The sequence below is a fragment of the Pristiophorus japonicus genome, chromosome 4 (genome assembly GCF_044704955.1).
Source record: "Pristiophorus japonicus isolate sPriJap1 chromosome 4, sPriJap1.hap1, whole genome shotgun sequence".
In the NCBI taxonomy this organism is placed as follows: Eukaryota; Metazoa; Chordata; class Chondrichthyes; family Pristiophoridae; genus Pristiophorus; species Pristiophorus japonicus.
The window spans coordinates 309029904-309048043 of record NC_091980.1 but is presented as its reverse complement, the minus strand read 5'-3'; the positions used below and the strand labels follow the sequence as shown (position 1 = coordinate 309048043).

The 18140-nt window shown below is 44.7% G+C and overlaps 1 protein-coding gene across 2 annotated transcripts in view; it reads left to right on the top strand.

Moving 5' to 3' along the window:
* LOC139263503 (calmin-like) overlaps positions 1–18140 on the top strand; it is a 98690-nt gene that overhangs the window by 65014 nt on the left and 15536 nt on the right. For both annotated transcript variants that reach the window (XM_070879684.1, XM_070879685.1), the window contains 5 exons: positions 1226–1419; positions 6068–6150; positions 7540–8922; positions 11870–12027; positions 12396–12498. In XM_070879684.1, the coding sequence (XP_070735785.1) occupies positions 1226–1419; positions 6068–6150; positions 7540–8922; positions 11870–12027; positions 12396–12498 (1921 nt within the window). The remainder of the gene's footprint in view (positions 1–1225; positions 1420–6067; positions 6151–7539; positions 8923–11869; positions 12028–12395; positions 12499–18140) is intronic.

Below are 18140 nucleotides of genomic sequence, written 5' to 3'. Positions count from 1 at the left end.
CTTCCCCTCCCTCCCCTCCGCGGCAACAAACCGCTGTCTCCTTCCCCTCCCTCTCCTCCACGGCAACAAACCGCTGTCTCCTTCCCCTCCCTCTCCTCCACGGCAACAAACCGCTGTCTCCTTCCCCTCCCTCCCCTCCACGGCAACAAACCGCTGTCTCCTTCCCCTCCCTCTCCTCCACGGCAACAAACCGCTGTCTCCTTCCCCTCCCTCTCCTCCACGGCAACAAACCGCTGTCTCCTTCCCCTCCCTCCCCTCCGCGGCAACAAGCCGCTGTCTCCTTCCCCTCCCTCCCCTCCGCGGCGGCAACAAACCGCTGTCTCCTTCCCCTCCCTCCCCTCCACGGCAACAAACCGCTGTCTCCTTCCCCTCCCTCCCCTCCACGGCAACAAACCGCTGTCTCCTTCCCCTCCCTCCCCTCCGCGGCAACAAACGGCGGTTTCCTTCCCCTCCCCCCACAGGAACGAACGATGCCTGAAGCACTTTCACACAGGTAGGACGATGGTTTATTTAATCTTTTCTTTGCTTATAAATGTTTATTCAGGTTGGATTTATTTGTATAATATTTGTAGAAGTATAAATAAGGATTGATTGTAGAATTTAATGACTTCCCTTCCCCACCCCCCTCCCCCCCCACCTCGTTCTGGACGCCTAATTTGTAACCTGCACCTGATTTTTTAATGTGTAGAACAGGTTTTTTCAGTTCTACAAAAATCTTCACTTGCTCCCTTCTACTTTAGTTTGGAGTACGTTTTCACTGTGGAAACTTTGAAATCAGGCGTCAGTGGCCGGACACGCCACCTTTTGAAGAAAAAATTCTGTTCCAAAGTAGAACTGTTCTACCTCACTAGAACTGCAGAAAAAAAAATGTGGAGAATTGCGATTTCTAAGATAGTCCGTTCTCCACCAGTTGCTCCTAAAAATCAGGCGCAAAACATGTGGAAACTTGGGCCCTATATGTTGTCATGGAATGGTGCAACGTGGGTTCAGACCCTCAATTCTCTCGCACTGTTGTGTTTCGCCATGGGAGGGAATCAAATTGAGAAACATCCTGTGGCATTTGTGCATCTGGTTCAAAGCACTATGGATAGGAGACCTAAGAATCAGATGGCCTGCTCTCTCAGCTGCTGTTGAGGTGTGGTATGGGGAGATTGGCAAGGAAGGTAGTGTGCTGTATGTGTGATGTTTATAAAATAGCCAATGCTGTGCATTTTGCCATATGCAGGTATGGTGTAGCCGTCCAGGACTTCGGTGCCAGTTGGCGGAGTGGCATTGCGTTCCTGGCTCTCATCAAAGCAATCAATCCTAGTTTAGTGGACATGAAAAAAGTTATGGAGAGACCAAGCAGGGTCAATCTTGAAGATGCTTTCAAAATAGCGCATGTCAGCCTCGGCATCCCACCGCTACTAGAACCCGAAGGTAGGGTTGAATTTCTTTTTACAAAAATATGTTGTGGGATTGATTTGTTTTTGTGTAACAGATGCAGCTACTGAGTAATGGAAGACTTGTCTGCAGTGTTGATTACGAACACCAAGATCAGGTTCATAGAAATACAGAAAATAGGTGCAGGAGTAGGCCATTCGGCCCTTCGAGCCTGCACCGCCATTCAATAAGATCATGGCTGATCATTCACCTCAGTACCCCTTTCCTGCTTTCTCTCCATACCTCTTGATCCCTTTAGCAGTAAGGGCCATATCTAACTCCCTCTTGAATATATCTAACGAACTGGCATCAACAACTCTCTGCGGTAGAGAATTCCACAGGTTAACAACTCTGAGTGAAGAAGTTTCTCCTCATCTCGGTCCTAAATGGCCTACCCCTTATCCTTAGACTGTGACCCCTGGTTCTGGACTTCCCCAACATTGGGAACATTCTTCCTGCATCTAACCTATCCAGTCTCGTCAGAATTTTATGTTTCTATGAGATCCCCTCCCATTCTTCTAAACTCCAGTGAATACAGGCTCAATCGATCCAGTCTCTCCTCATATGTCAGTCCTGCCATCCCGGGAATCAGTCTGGTGAAGCTTCGCTGCACTCCCTCAAAAGCAAGAACGTCCTTCCTCAGATTAGGAGACCAAAAGTAAACACAATGGCCCCAAGTTTCCACATGATTTGCTCCTTTTCCCGTTTTCTCTCTCCCTCCTATTTTAAAGTGTTACATCAGCTACCCTCCAGTCCATAGGAACTGATCCAGAGTCAATAGACTGTTGGAAAATGATTACCAATGCATCCACTATTTCTAGGGCCACTTCCTTAAGTACTCTGGGATGCAGACTATCAGGCCCTGAGGATTTATTGGCCTTCAATCCCATCAATTTCCCTAACACAATTTCCTGACTAATAAGGATTTCCTTCAGTTCCTCCTTCTCGCGAGACCCTCGTGTCCCTAGTATTTCCAGAAGGTTATTTGTGTCTTCCTTCGTGAAGACAGAACCAAAGGATTTGTTCAGTTGGTCTGCCATTTCTTTGTTCCCCATTATAAATTCACCTGATTCTGACTGCAAGGGACCTACGTTTGTCTTCACTAATCTTTTTCTCTTCACATATCTATTGAAGCTTTTGCAGTCAGTTTTTATGTTCTCAGCAAGCTTCCTCTCATACTCTATTTTCCCCCTCCTAATTAAACCCTTTGTCCTCCTCTGCTGAATTATAAAATTCTCCCAGTCCTCAGGGTTTATGCTTTTTCTGGCCAATTTATATGCCTCTTCCTTGGATTTAACACTATCCCTAATTTCCCTTGTTAGCCACGGTTGAGCCACCTTCCCCGTTTTATTTTTACTACAGACCGGGATGTACAATTGTTGAAGTTTATCCATGTAATCTTTAAATGTTTGCCATTGCCTATCCACCGTCAACCCTTTAAGTATCATTCGCCAGTCTATTCTAGCCAACTGACGTCTCATACCATCGAAGTTACCTTTCCTTAAGTTCAGGACCCTAGAATTAACTGTGTCACTCTCCATCTTAATAAAGAATTCTACCATATTATGGTCATTCTTCCCCAAGGGGCCTCGCACAACAAGATTGCTAACTAGTCCTTTCTCATTACACATCACCCAGTCTAGGATGGCCAGCCCTCTAGTTGGTTCCTCGACATATTGGCCTAGGAAACCATCTCTAATACAGTTCAGGAAATCCTCCTCCACCGTATTGCTACCAGTTTGGTTAGCGCAATCTATATGTAGATTAAAGTCAGCCACCTTTATTGCATGCATCCCTAAATTCTTCTTTGATGCTGTCCCCAACCTCACGACTACTGTTTGGTAGTCTGTACACAACTCCCACTAGTGTTTTCTGCTCTTTGGTTAGAGCTGCAGAATACCATACAGATTCCACATCATCCAAGCTAATGTCCTTCCTTACTATTGCATTAATTTACTCCTTAACCAGTAACGCTACCCCACCTCCTTTTCCTTTCTGTCTATCATTCCTGAATGTTGAATACCCCTGGATGTTGAGTTCCCAGCCTTGGTCACCCTGGAGCCATGTCTCCGTAATCCCAATTATATCATATTCATTAATAGCTGCCTGCACAGTTAATTCGTCCACCTTATTACGAATACTCCTCGCATTGAGGCACAGAGCCTTCAGGCTTGTCTTTTTAACACACTTTGTCCCTTTTAGGATTTTGCTGTAATGTGGCCCTTTTTGATTTTTGCCTTGGGTTTCTCAGCCGATTACTTTTACTTTCCTACTGCTTTTGCTTCTGCCCCCATTTTACTTTCCTCTGTCTCCCTGCATAGGTTCCCATCCCCCTGCCATATTAGGTTAACCCCTCCCCAACAGCACTAGCAAACACTCCCCCTAGGACATTGGTTCCGGTCCTGCCCAGGTGCAGACCGTGCGGTTTGTACTGGTCCCACCTCCCCAATGTCCCAGGAATTTGAATCCCTCCCTCCTACACCACTCCTCAAGCCACGTATTCATCTTAGCTATCTTACTATTACAATCCTGAGATTACTACCTTTTTAACTCCTAGCTTCCTAAATTCAGCTTGTAGGACCTCATCCCGTTTTTTACCTATATCGTTGGTACCTATATGCACCACGACAACTGGCTGTTCACCCTCCCCCTCCAAAATGTCCTGCAGCCACTCAGACATCCTTTACCCTTGCACCAGGGAGATAACATACCATCCTGGAGTCTTGATTGCCGCCGCAGAAACGTCTATCTATTCCCATTACAACAGAATCCCCTACCACTATAGCTCTCCCACTCCTTTTCCTGCCCTCCTGTGCAAGAGAGCCACCCATGGTGCCATGAACTTGACTGCTGCTGCCCTCCACTGATGAGTCATCCCTCACAACATCTCCCAAGGTGGTGTATTTGTTTTGGAGGGGGATGATTGCAGGGTATCCCTGCACTACCGTCCTTCCACTGCTCTGCCTGATGGTCACCCATTCCCTATCTGCCTGAGTAACCTTTACCTGCAGCGTGACCAACTCGCTCAATGTGCTATTCACGACATCCTCAGCATCGCGGATGCTCCAGAGTGAATCCATGCGCAGCTCTAGTGCCGCAACGCGGTCTGTCAAGAGCTGCAGCTGGATGCACTTCCGGCACACATAGCAGTCAGGGACACCGGATGCGTCCCTGAGTTCCCACATAGCACAGGAAGAGCATGACACGGGTCTGTGCTCTCCTGCCATGACTTAACTCTTAAATTAACTTAATTTGGCAACAATGTCAAAAGTTACCTACTGATAAGGAAATAAAAAGACAAAGATTAAATACTCACCAATCCACCAGCCAATCACTTATCTGCTTGGCTGTGACGTCACACTTCGATTTCTTTTTCCTTCTTTGTTTTACCTTCGGCCTCGATCTCCCGAACTGCTGCTCTTCCTCCCGAACTCCGCGCCCTTTCATCAGGGCCTTGATCTCCCGAACTGCTGCTCCTCCTCCTGAGCTCCGCGCCCTTTCATCAGGGCCTCGATCTCCCAAACTATAAGCTCCCTCTACGCTGTCCTATCAAACACTCCCAGAGCAGGTACAGCAAGGGTTAGATACAGAGTAAAGGTCCCTCTCCACTGAGTAACGCTTTCCCTGCACTGGTCCAACAAGTATAATGGCCAAATGCAGTATAAAGCTCCCTCTATATATCGCCCAATAGATGCCCCTTTAACCCCAATTTCAGAAAAGACCCTCTTATTGAACCAGTGTGACATTTCCATTTGCTTCTTGCTCCTGTGATCACTAATGATTTGGTCATGTATCCTATTACCTACATCTTGCATCCTGTGATCATTTTACTTTTAAATTGTAACCACGGTACAAGAAAAACTGATTTGCATCTACTCTCCTTTATAATGTGAGTCAAAGTGGTCAAATAGTGTCAATGCAGTCAACTAGAAGCCCTGAGTGTCTTGGATACAATGAGGGAGAAATTCAATTCATAGCCGTCTGCTTTGCACTGAAAAACGGGCGGACAGGAGTTTAAAATTGGTGGGGGGTTGGAGGCGGGCATCTCCGCTGCTCGATTGTTGCCCGAGACCCACCTGATGCCATATTAAAGCAGGATTGTCAATGGGCCTGAAACAAGCAGAGGCTGATTTGCTATTCAAATCTGAGTCCTTCGCTGGTTATATGTGTAAAATTCAGGTAGAAATGGGTGGAGCTTAGAGTTGTACAGTATCAGGTCTTGAGCCGCATGATCAACGATCCTTAAAGGGACTGCTGGAGGCCGTTCAAAGAAAAATAGCCACAAAATGTTTCCAAAGTTATATTTTTATGGAGCTAGAAGCCGTTGGGTGGTGGTCCTGGGTCCATAAAAGTACAGACGGCCGCTACTGGGCTGGGTTTGCCCTCTTCGGCTTCACGTCCCCTTTCCCTGCGGGCTGGCTGGAATTCTTCAGGCCATAACTGGTGAGCTGCCTCAGGACACCCATTAGGCGCTCACCACTTCCATTCACACGAGGCTGGGACAGACTGTTGCCTGCAACACCCGACTTACCAGCTAATTTTTTTTTACACAAGTCTAATTTCTCCCCCAATTATGACCACTACACCGCCCCCACCCTGTACAGCACCGTACCAACGACTAATGACCTTTCTCTCTTACCTGCAGATGTGGATGTTAAACGTCCAGAAGAACAGTCTATCACCACCTACGTGTCACAGTTTCTGGAACATTTCCCCGACATAGATGAGGTATGAGATTTGCCTGTCACCGTCTGTCACGAGTTAGCTCTATGCTGCCGTCAAGCAGCCATTTAAGTTCTTTCCTCCGTCATTCGCTGTTAATCAGATAACTTTGGCCCAACATACATCGAGCTGGGATGGTAAAAGACAAAATGCAGCAATAAGGGATATATAACCCTGTTAGTGTGGTTCACCGTGTTGTTTTGCCATTGATGTAGCCATTTAATCCCTTTGCCTTAATAGAAACCCACCTCGAGTTTGCTGATGACACAAAGATGGTAAGCAGTGTAGATGGAAGCATAATATTACAAAGAGATATTAATAGATTAAGCGAATGGGCAAAACTATGGCAAATGGATTTCAATGTAGGCAAATGTGAGGCCATCCACTTTGGAACTGAAAAGGATAGAACAATGTACTTTCTAAATGGTGGAAAGCTAGAAACAGTGGAAGTCCAAAGAGACTTGGAGGCCCAGATACATAAATCGTTAAAATGTCATGGACAGGTACAAAAAATAAATCAAAAAGGCTAATGGGATGTTGGCCTTTATATCTAGAGGACTAGAATACAAGGGGGTGGAGGTTATGCTACAGCAATACAAATCCCTGGTTAGACCACATCTGGATTACTGTGAGCAGTACTGGGCACCACAATTTAGGAAGGATATATTGGCTGTGGAGGGATTGGTTAAATTACGAGGAGAGATTGCACAAAACTAGGGTTGTATTCCCTGCAATTTAGAAAGTTAAGCAGTAATTTGATCGAAGTTTTCAAGATATTAAGGGGAACAGATAGGGTAGATAGAGCGAAACGATACCGCTAGTTAGGAATCTAGGACTTGGGACATAGTCTAAAAATTAGAACCAGGCCTTTCAGGAGTGAAGTTAGGAAACCCTTCTACACACAAAGGGTGGTAGAAGTTTGGAATTCTTTGCCACAAATGGCAGTTGATGCTGGGTCAATTGCTTAATTTAAAATCTGTGTTTGATAGATTTTTGTTAACCAAAGGTATTAAGGGATATGGGCCAAAGGCGGGTATATGAAGTTAGTCACCGATCTCACTGAATGGTGGAACAGGGTCGAGGTGCTAAATGGCCTACTATTCCTATCTTTCTATGTTCAGTTTGCTTTGGCTCACAGCAACATTGTATTTTCTGTATTTCTTTTCCAATTCTCTTCCCTTCTGTCCTGAAATTGCTGATTTCTTGTGGGTGCTGAAACCAGTTACTGAGAGGTCCATGAAAGCAGATGGAAAACATCTATCCCTCCCAAATTAATTATTTTCCAAAAGCATGGCTGAAATTGACAGCATGTCATGTAATGAATTGCATATATGAACCCATGTCCTGTTGTTACATCTAATCGTTTTATTCCCTTTATTTATTTTTTGCAAACAGAACGATGTCTCAGAAGATGCCTGTGAATCTCCATTTGAAAACTCTCTCACCGGGTCTGCAGCCATGTTTTCAGATCTTGGTACATGGGATTCCAATAAGACACAAGTTGGAGAGCTACACTGTGTTTTAAATAATGGCTCGTCTGCCCTACAGAACCCTGAGGTCCTTTCTCAACTTTCTTCACAAAATATCCTCGAGGTGGTCAGTGGCCATCAGTATCAACCATTACATAATCAACCATTACATAGAGAAAATGACCATTCTCTTGTTATCCAGGATAGTGGTTCTGTTAGAGAAACAGTTACCACCTCCTTTATCGATGTTTCCAATGTCATTAACTCAAAACCAGAATTACATCGAGATAGCCAGTCACCTTTTGAAGATCTGCACAAAGGATCCTTGCAACCTGCCTCTGACGCCATTGCTACTGACAAAGTAGAGGAGATATATGTCTTGCTACATCCAATGAGGAGAAAGTCTTCAACAGGTGAGAAAACGATAGTGTTGGAGAAGGGGCCTTCCTCTCCAGTCCATCATCATTCACCAATTTCAGCAAATGATGTGTTCAATGTTGGGAACAGTGTTGAAATGCTTCAATCTTTTGCAAAAGATCTGTGTGACTCCTCCTTGGAGACCTCCTCAGAAAAGGAAACCACATACTTGTGTAATACATTGCATGAAAATTCCAATAATCCACAAGATCAGCATCTTTCTTTACATCATGTAGACATGCGATCTAGTGCCAGCATGCCTGCTCGGAGTCGGAGTGTTTCAGAATCATGTACGCAGACTGATGAAAAGCCATCTCCTCAACAGAATGAGCTGTTCCCTTCAGTAGTAGATCAAACCCTCTTGGATGAAGAAAAGGTGTCTGTAATTCCACTTAACCTTGTTTACTATCCTCATTATGATGTACCTGTATCTAAAGTACTCGAAGCTTTCTCAGTCACTGGTAGTCATCAAAAAGAATTTGTTCCTCAGTTTCAACATAAAGACTTGTCGCCATTTGCTGATGAAGCTTATCAATCTTGTTCTGAGCTCAGTGGTACCTATTCACTGCAAGAACTTAGTCCCACTTTCTCTGAAAACACTTTATGTACCCCTGATTCTGATCAGGTATACACCTTGAATAAATCGAATCATCCCGAAGCTGGTGAGATCATTCAGCCATTCTCTTCTTTCCAAGGAACTGAGCTATGTCCATTTATGCCTCCCAATGAACACACTGTAATGTCTCTTGGTGAACTGCCAGAACAGCCTGTCTTGGAAGATGTTAATGGACAACTGGGGGATAAGTTTTCGGTGACAAAGTCTGGTGATCATCTTCAGATATCCAAGAGAGAATGTGAAGAGGATCAAGAGGAAAACAGTGAAGGTCCAGAGGTAACATATCTTCCACTATTTGTGTGACATCCTGAATTGAGAGGTCCAGTATAATGCATTGGAAAGCCTTCCTACTCTCGTATGCGGAATATTTACTGTGATGTGTCCAAAGTTACGTTTGCATACAATTCAAATTTTTAGCTTTCCTATCCTATTAGTTGCTACTCATGACTGACCCTAGAGCTCCAGAGAATGAGAGTTCAAATCCCATAGTGGCAGTGAGAGAATTTGAATTCATTTTATTTTAAATCTGGAAATAAAGTGACCTTGAAGCTGTTTGATTGTTGTAAAAACCAAACTAGTTCACTAATGTATTTTTTAGGGATAGGAAACTTGCCGCCCTTATCAGGTCTGGCCTATTTGTGTCTCCAGTCCCACACCAACGTGGTTGGCTCTTAACTGCCCTGTGAGATGGCCTAGCAATCCAGTCAGTTGTATCAAAAAAACTTCCTTCCCTGGTCTTTGATACAACTGAGTGGATTGCTAGGCCACTGCAGAGAGCAGTTTAAGAGTCCAGCACGCTGAGCTCAATGGTACTGCAAAATGTACCAGCTTCTACAGGCAACTAGAATGTGGACAATAGCAGCATACACTAGCAGCAGTCGCATTCCTCTGAAACATCTGTCCATCCAAGCCTCCCTGCATCCCCCTGGGTTAAATCTGTAGAATATCAGACAGATACTCACTGTCCATGCTTTCCATGAGTAGCAGTGAATGGTTGTTTTTCGGACTGGAGGAAGGCACACAGTGGTGTTGCCTGGGGATCGGTACTAGGACTACTTTTTTTTCTTTATATAAATTAATGACTTGGACTCGGGTGTACCGGGCACAATTTCAAAATTTGCAGACGAGACAAAACTTGGAAGTATAGTGAACAGTGAGGAGGATAGTGATAGACTTAAAGAAAACATAGACAGGCTGATGAAATGGGGGGACACGTGACCGATTAAATGTAATGCAGAAAAGTGCGAAGTGATACATTTTGGTAGGAAAAACGAGGAGAGGCAATATAAACTAAAGGGTACAATCCTAAAGAAGGTGCATGAACAGAGAGACGTGGGGGGTATATGTGCACAAATCATTGAAGGTGGCAGGACAGGTTGAGAAAATTATTAATAAAGAAATACGGGATCCTGGGCTTTGTAAATCGAGGCATAGGGTACAAAAGCAAGGAAATTATGGTGAACCTTTATAATACACTGGTTCGGCCTTAACTGTCGTATTATCCAGTTCTGCGCAAAACACTTTAGGAAGGTCTTGGAGAGGGTGCAGAAAAGATTTGAGAATGGTTCCAGGGATAAGGGACTTGTGTTATGTGGATAGACAGGAGAAGCTGGGGTTGTTCTCCTTCGAGCAGAGAAGGTTGAGCGGAGATTTGATAGAGGTGTTCAAAATCATGATGGGTCCAGATAGAGAAACTGTTCCCATTAGCCGAAGGGTTAAGAACCAGAGGACACAGATTTAAAATGATTGGCAAAAGAGCCAAAGGTGCCATGAGGTCAAATTTTTTTATACAATGATTGGTTAGTGTTATGTCTTCAATAAAGAATCTGACCAGATACTGTAAGCTCAAAATCATGTGTGACCCGTAGCCCTTTATTACAGGTCTCCAGAGTGCCTCTCCAGCCTGTGAGGCCTCCTTATATACAGGTGCTCCCAAGGGATTGTGTGATCCCTTGGGACTCCAGGGGATGAGCCCTCTGGTGGTTAAACAAGGTATTTACCGGTTTACATATATAACAGTTAGGATCTGGAATGCACTGCCTGAAAGGGTGGTGGAGGCAGACTGGGAAAGGCAGGACTAGCTGAAATGCTCTTGCAGAGAGATGGCATGGGCTCGGGCTTTACGGGCCGAATGGCCTCCGGTGCTGTAACCATTCTATGATACATGATACATAAAATACTGCAGGGCTGCCTGGACCCGTGATCCCAGCAAGAGCCAGTCTTGTTTTTCAGATATTTAGAGATTTTGGGAAGGGATGCTGTCAGCCCAGAAATCACAACCTCCCTGGGTCCGTACAGAGTGTGTACGGACCTGGGAAGGCATCGCAAAAACCGGTTTTCAATGCACAATGCACATGCGCTGAAAACCAGCTTTTCTGATCTGTCAAGATCCTCCGTATCTCCACAGCCAGGACATTTGCGGTATTTACCCATATCTTGCCCAGCAAATTTCCTGAAAACTCTTGCGCCTGATAAAAGCAGGGTCATAGCCTACTTTTACAGGCGTAAAGAATTTTAAAGCGCATTGGAAAATAAAATTTTAAAAACACATTTTATTGTTAAAAACCCTGCTCACTAAGGTAAGTTTATTTTAACTCATAATTAAATACAATTAATTTTAATTGTGAGGTGTGTTTTTTATTTTTTATTATGGTGTTTAGTGTTTTTTTTCTCATCAATAGCAATGAGAATTTGTAGATACGGAGTTCTCATTGCTATTAATGAGAATGCTGTGGTTGCCTGATTGCACCTTCTGCGTCTGTACCTCGAGGACGGGAGTGCGCTTCGCAGCGCGGGAAGAGATGGCCTCTCCATCGAAATCCCAGGTGCCTCTGAGACCACCAGGTAAATTAATTAACATTCTCTGGTCAGAGGCGTTCGTTCGAAAGAAGCCTCTGACCGTAATTTCAGGGCCATTTGTAATCAGGGGTCCTGATGGAGAACTAGAATAAGTTAATTTAAAAATGTACCAAATTGGTCCTTTTTTAGTTCATGGATTCAGAAGTTGAGGGCCACTTAAACAGAATTGGAATAGGGACCGGTGATAAATTTTGTCTTGAAATGAACAATATCTATCTGAGAAATAGAAACCGGGTTTGGAAGCTGAACAGGAAAAGATGCATTTGGAGGATTAAATGCAAATTTTGTTTTGGAAATATGGAACAAATTTAAATAAAAATCAGCAAAACATGTCTTAACTAGGCTGATTTCCTGTCCTTTCTAGGCATTAGAAGACCAGCTGTGGGACTTCATGCCAAGTGTAATGAGAGCGGGTCCAGCGGGGACTGGAGAAGATGCGGGGAATTATGGCAGTGGTACAGAACTGCCAACTGATATCAAGCACAGGCAGTATACAGCCCTGCAAAGTACAGCGATTTCAAGGTGGGTGTATGACTCTCTCTTCTGTCTGACTCAGTCAGTCTGTCTTTCTTTGTTCCTCTCCTTCTCTCTTGATGTCTGACTTGTTCATAGCCTTTTACTACCAAAGGATAACCAGCAACTAGAATAACAACTTGCACCTTTAACATAGTAAAATGTCCCAAGGTGCTTCATGGGAGTATAATCAGACATCAATTGACACCGAGCCAAAGAAGGAGCGATTGGCCCAAGTGACCAAAAGATCATCTAGATCTGTTTTTTTTAATTAAAAAAAATAATACAAACCGTAAATGAAATCTTATTAAATACTTTTAACTTTTGGCTCACTTTAAACTGGTGACTTGTCTGATATTTGATTTGTGTTTTTCCAGCTCAACCACTTTAGGAAATGCTGAAAATGTGCGCGTGAAAAACAGCTATGATGTTCTTAACAGCACTAAAGATCATGACCAAAAGTCGCTTGTGAAAGCGGTGGTGAGTGAAACAGACTGGGAACTGCTGTGGAGCTAGGATGGGTACTAGTCAGTACTGACGGGCAGTCTCTCTTGTCAGACAGATCCTTTTTAAGCGGGAGGAGCAGACTTTTTAAAAAAAATCGGGATTCTGCTTTTCTAAGTGGAGGGTCTTCTCATTGGAAAGTTCTTTTAAGGGGGAGGATTTCAGAAGTCTTTGAGGCTGGGAGATTTCTTTAAATGATATGTTATGTTCTTGAGTATATCAATCTATCATCTGGTAAAAATGCTGAGTGGTCTTGAGGATGTAAATTTGCACCTGCAGGTGGTGCTGTAAACATAAATTAAGGTGACCAACTAAAAAAGAGTTGTATTTCTATCGCGCCTTTTCAGGACATCCGAAAGCGCTTTACAGCTCATGAAGTACTTTTGAAGTGTAGTCACTGTTGTAATATAAATGCAGCTGTTTGCGCACGGCAAGCTCCTACAATCAGCAATGTGATAATGACCAGATAATCTGTTTTTAAAGTGATGTTGATTGAGGGATAAATCGCCAGGACGCAGGGAGATCTCCCCTGCTTTTCTTTGAAATAGTGCCATGGGGTCTCTTGCATCAACCTAGGAGGACAGATGGGGCCTGGGTTTAACGTCTTGGTTGAAGGACTCCCTCAGTACTGCACTGGGAGTGTCAACATAGATTATGTCCTCCAGTCCTGGAGTGGGACTTGAATCCCACAACCTTCTGACTTCGAGGTGAGAGTTCTACCACTGAGCTACGGCTAATCATTGATTCTAACAGACTGGGATAGTCGTCAGCCCTGAATAACCCCCCAGCTGGGCAAGCTTTACAGCCTAACCCCGGCAAGCTTTACAGCCAAACCCCACCCTGAGCAAGACCTGCACCCAGCCCCATGTGCATAAACTTCTGGTCTCACTTCCACCCTGAGCAAACTTGCAGCCTTAACCCTCCCCTCTTTCCCCCCCCTCCCCCACGGCCACCACCACAGCTGAGCAAGATTTTCGCTTTCAACTCCTTGTTCTCCTCCTCTCCCTCCGCCCCCCCCAAATGAACAAGATTGTAGTACCTTCCTTGCTATTGCCTGCTAATCCCTTCGGTTGCCAGTTCCCCACTGCTGGCAGTTACTCCTTACAGGCTACCTATATCCTGCTTCATTATCCCATTTTACAATATTCCTTCCCCCATCTGGCTATATTTCTCCTCCAACAATGACTGGTTGTATGCGCTTCAATCCCTCTATCCCCACTGATATTACCCATCCTCTTTCCCATTCCCTGCCCTCACTTCCTCTCCTCTCCCCTGCCTCCCCACCTCTATCCCTCCCCCATTTCCTTCCCTACATCCCAACATTGGTTCCATTTTTCTTTACTTGAACTGAAAAAAATCTAATTTGTCTTGACTACCTGTGTTCAACACCTTGGAAGATAGACTAGTAAAAGGAAGAAACAACAAATGCTGGAAATACACTGCAGGTTTATCAGCATCTGACACAGTAAAGATTTCACTTGCTCTCATATTTTACTCTCCTTTCATCTTTTCAATTACTTTTATACATCATTCAACACCTTTCATCTCTTTCTAGCTTTTTCAAGAGCTGCTCACAGATTGTTAAACCCATGAGCTCTGTGTACTGGTAAATACCGCATTCGACCCATAATTCTTTCTTGTTGCTCTCTTCTGCCCGCTATGGTTTCATCAGTGTAATATAGAGCTCCACATAGTGGACTACTCCACCTAGTGGACTACTGTGGCTGCTGTAAATACAATAAATGCATCACGCGACAAGGTCACCGGACAAGTTCCTTCAGAACTATCCTGTGTGCAGTGTTTGTGTGATGTCGTAAAGAATATATCACATTGGCAAATGAGGATAGGATTTCTGAATTCCCTAGCTGCACCTGGACAGGACCGGAACCAATGTCCAAGGGGGAAGTGTTTGCTAGTGCTGTTGGGGAGGAGTTAAACTAATATGGCAGGGGAATGGGAACCAATGCAGGGAGACAGAGGGAAACAAAAAGGAGGCAAAAGCAAAAGACAGAAAGGAGATGAGGAAAAGTGGAGGGCAGAGAAACCCAAGGCAAAGAACAAAAAGGGCCACTGTACAGCAAAATTCTAAAAGGACAAAGGGTGTTAAAAAAACAAGCCTGAAGGCTTTGTGTCTTAATGCAAGGAGTAGCCGCAATAAGGTGGATGAATTAACTGTGCAAATAGATGTTAACAAATATGATGTGATTGGGATTACGGAGACGTGGCTCCAGGATGATCAGGGCTGTGAACTCAACATCCAGGGGTATTCAACATTCAGGAAGGATAGAATAAAAGGAAAAGGAGGTGGGGTAGCATTACTGGTTAAAGAGGAGATTAATGCAATAGTTAGGAAAGACATTAGCTTGGATGATGTGGAATCTATATGGGTAGAGCTGCAGAACACCAAAGGGCAAAAAACGTTAGTGGGAGTTATGTACAGACCTCCAAACAGTAGTAGTGATGTTGGGGAGGGCATCAAACAGGAAATTAGGGGTGCATGCAATAAAGGTGCAGCAGTTATAATGGGTGACTTTAATATGCACATAGATTGGGTTAGCCAAACTGGAAGCAATACGGTGGAGGAGGATTTCCTGGAATGCATAAGGGATGGTTTTCTAGACCAATATGTCGAGGAACCAACTAGGGGGGAGGCCATCTTAGACTGGGTGTTGTGTAATGAGAGAGGATTAATTAGCAATCTCATTGTGCGAGGCCCCTTGGGGAAGAGTGACCATAATATGGTGGAATTCTGCATTGGGATGGAGAATGAAACAGTTAATTCAGAGACCATGGTCCAGAACTTAAAGAAGAGTAACTTTGAAGGTATGAGGCATGAATTGGCTAGGATAGATTGGTGAATGATACTTAAGGGGTTGACTGTGGATGGGCAATGGCAGACATTTAGAGACCGCATGGATGAACTACAACAATTGTACATTCCTGTCTGGCGTAAAAATTAAAAAGGGAAGGTGGTTCAACCGTGGCTATCAAGGGAAATCAGGGATAGTATTAAAGCCAAGGAAGTGGCATACAAATTGGCCAGAAATCGCAGCGAACCTGGGGACTGGGAGAAATTTAGAACTCAGCAGAGGAGGACAAAGGGTTTGATTAGGGCAGGGAAAATGGAGTACGAGAAGAAGCTTGCAGGGAACATTAAGGCGGATTGCAAAAGTTTCTATAGATATGTAAAGAGAAAAAGATTAGGAAAGACAAACGTAGGTCCCCTGCAGTCAGAATCAGGGGACGTCACAACGGGGAACAAAGAAATGGCAGACCAATTGAACAAGTACTTTGGTTCAGTATTCACTAAGGAGGACACAAACAACCTTCCGGATATAAAAGGGGTCAGAGGGTCTAGTAAGGAGGAGGAACTGAGGGAAATCTTTATTAGTCGGGAAATTGTGTTGGGGAAATTGATGGGATTGAAGGCCGATAAATCCCCAGGGCCTGATGGACGGCATCCCAGAGTACTTAAGGAGGTGGCCTTGGAAATAGCGGTTGCATTGACAGTCATTTTCCAACATTCCATTGACTCTGGATCAGTTCCTATCGAGTGGAGGGTAGCCAATGTAACCCCACTTTTTAAAAAAGGAGGGAGAGAGAAAACGGAATTATAGACCGGTCAGCCTGACCTCAGTAGTGGGTAAAATGATGGAATCAATTATTAAGGATGTCATAGCTGCGCATTTGGAAAAAGGTGACATGATAGGTCCAAGTCAGCATGGATTTGTGAAAGGGAAATCATGCTTGACAAATCTTCTGGAATTTTTTGAGGCTGTTTCCAGTAAAGTGGACAAGGGAGAACCAGTTGATGTGGTATATTTGGACTTTCAGAAGGCTTTCGACAAGGTCCCACACAAGAGATTAATGTGCAAATTTAAAGCACATGGGATTGGGGGTAGTGTGTTGACGTGGATTGAGAACTGGTTGTCAGACAGGAAACAAAGAGTAGGAGTAAATGGGTACTTTTCAGAATGGCAGGCAGTGACTAGTGGGGTACCGCAAGGTTCTGTGCTGGGGCCCCAGCTGTTTACATTGTACATTAATGATTTGGACGAGGGGATTAAATGTAGTATCTCCAAATTTGCGGATGACACTAAGTTGGGTGGCAGTGTGAGCTGCGAGGAGGATGCTATGAGGCTGCAGAGTGACTTGGATAGGTTAGGTGAGTGGGCAAATGCATGGCAGATGAAGTATAATGTGGATAAATGTGAGGTTATCCACTTTGGTGGTAAAAACAGAGAGACAGACTATTATCTGAATGGTGACAGATTAGGAAAAGGGGAGGTGCAACGAGACCTGGGTGTCATGGTACATCAGTCATTGAAGGTTGGCATGCAGGTACAGCAGGTGGTTAAGAAAGCAAATGGCATGTTGGCCTTCATAGCGAGGGGATTTGAGTACAGGAGCAGGGAGGTGTTGCTACAGTTGTACAGGGCCTTGGTGAGGCCATACCTGGAGTATTGTGTACAGTTTTGGTCTCTTAACTTGAGGAAGGACATTCTTGCTATTGAGGGAGTGCAGCGAAGATTCACCAGACTGTTTCCCGGGATGGTGGGACTGACCGATCAAGAAAGACTGGAGCAACTGGGCTTGTATTCACTGGAGTTCAGAAGAGTGAGAGGGGACCTCATAGAAACGTATAAAATTCTGACGGGTTTAGACAGGTTAGATGCAGGAAGAATGTTCCCAATGTTGGGGAAGTCCAGAACCAGGGGTCACAGTCTAAGGATCAGGGGTAAGCCATTTAGGACCGAGATGAGGAGAAACTTCTTCACCCAGAGAATGGTGAACCTGTGGAATTCTCTACCACAGAAAGTAGTTGAGACCAATTCACTAAATATATTCAAAAGGGAGTTAGATAAAGTCCTTATTGATACGTCCTTACTACACAGGATAAATGCACACGAGGCCCATGCTTGAGAGAAGGTCAGTGTGTGACCTGTCCTTTATTCCTTAGCACTCAAGTGATGAAGGTGGGTGGAGCTTCTCCTTTTATACCTGAAGGTCCAGGTTAGGAGTGTCTCCCACCTAGTGGTCAGTGTTCTCACGGTGTACAACTTAGGTCAGTTTATACATGGGTTACAATGCTGGTTGAATACATGACATCACCTCCCCCCCCCCCCCCCCCCCCAAAGTCTTATTGGGATCACAGGTTGAGTCTCTCTGGTGGTTTATGCTCCCTTGTCGAGCGCCTGAGTTGGGGCTCCGGTTGTTGGGCGCTGGCCTGAGTGTCTGCTGTTTGCAGTGCCTCAGGCCTGTCCGGACTGCCCACAGTGACTGGGCTCTCCTCCCTTTGGTTCCGGTGTTCGGTCACCTGTGGTGGAGTGAACTCGATATCGTGTTCTTCCTCTGCTTCTTCTATGGGGTTGCTGAACCTCCTTTTTGTTTGATCCACATGTTTGCGGCAGATTTGTCCATTGGTAAGTTTAACTACCAGAATCCTATTTCCCTCTTAGGCAACCACAGTGCCTGCGAGCCATTTGGGCCCTGCAGCGTAGATGAGGAGAAAAACAGGATCATTTACATCAATACATCGCGCCCTCGCATTCCTGTCATGGTAGTGATATTGTGACTGGCGCCTGCTCTCGACAATTTCTTTCATGGTGGGGTGTATA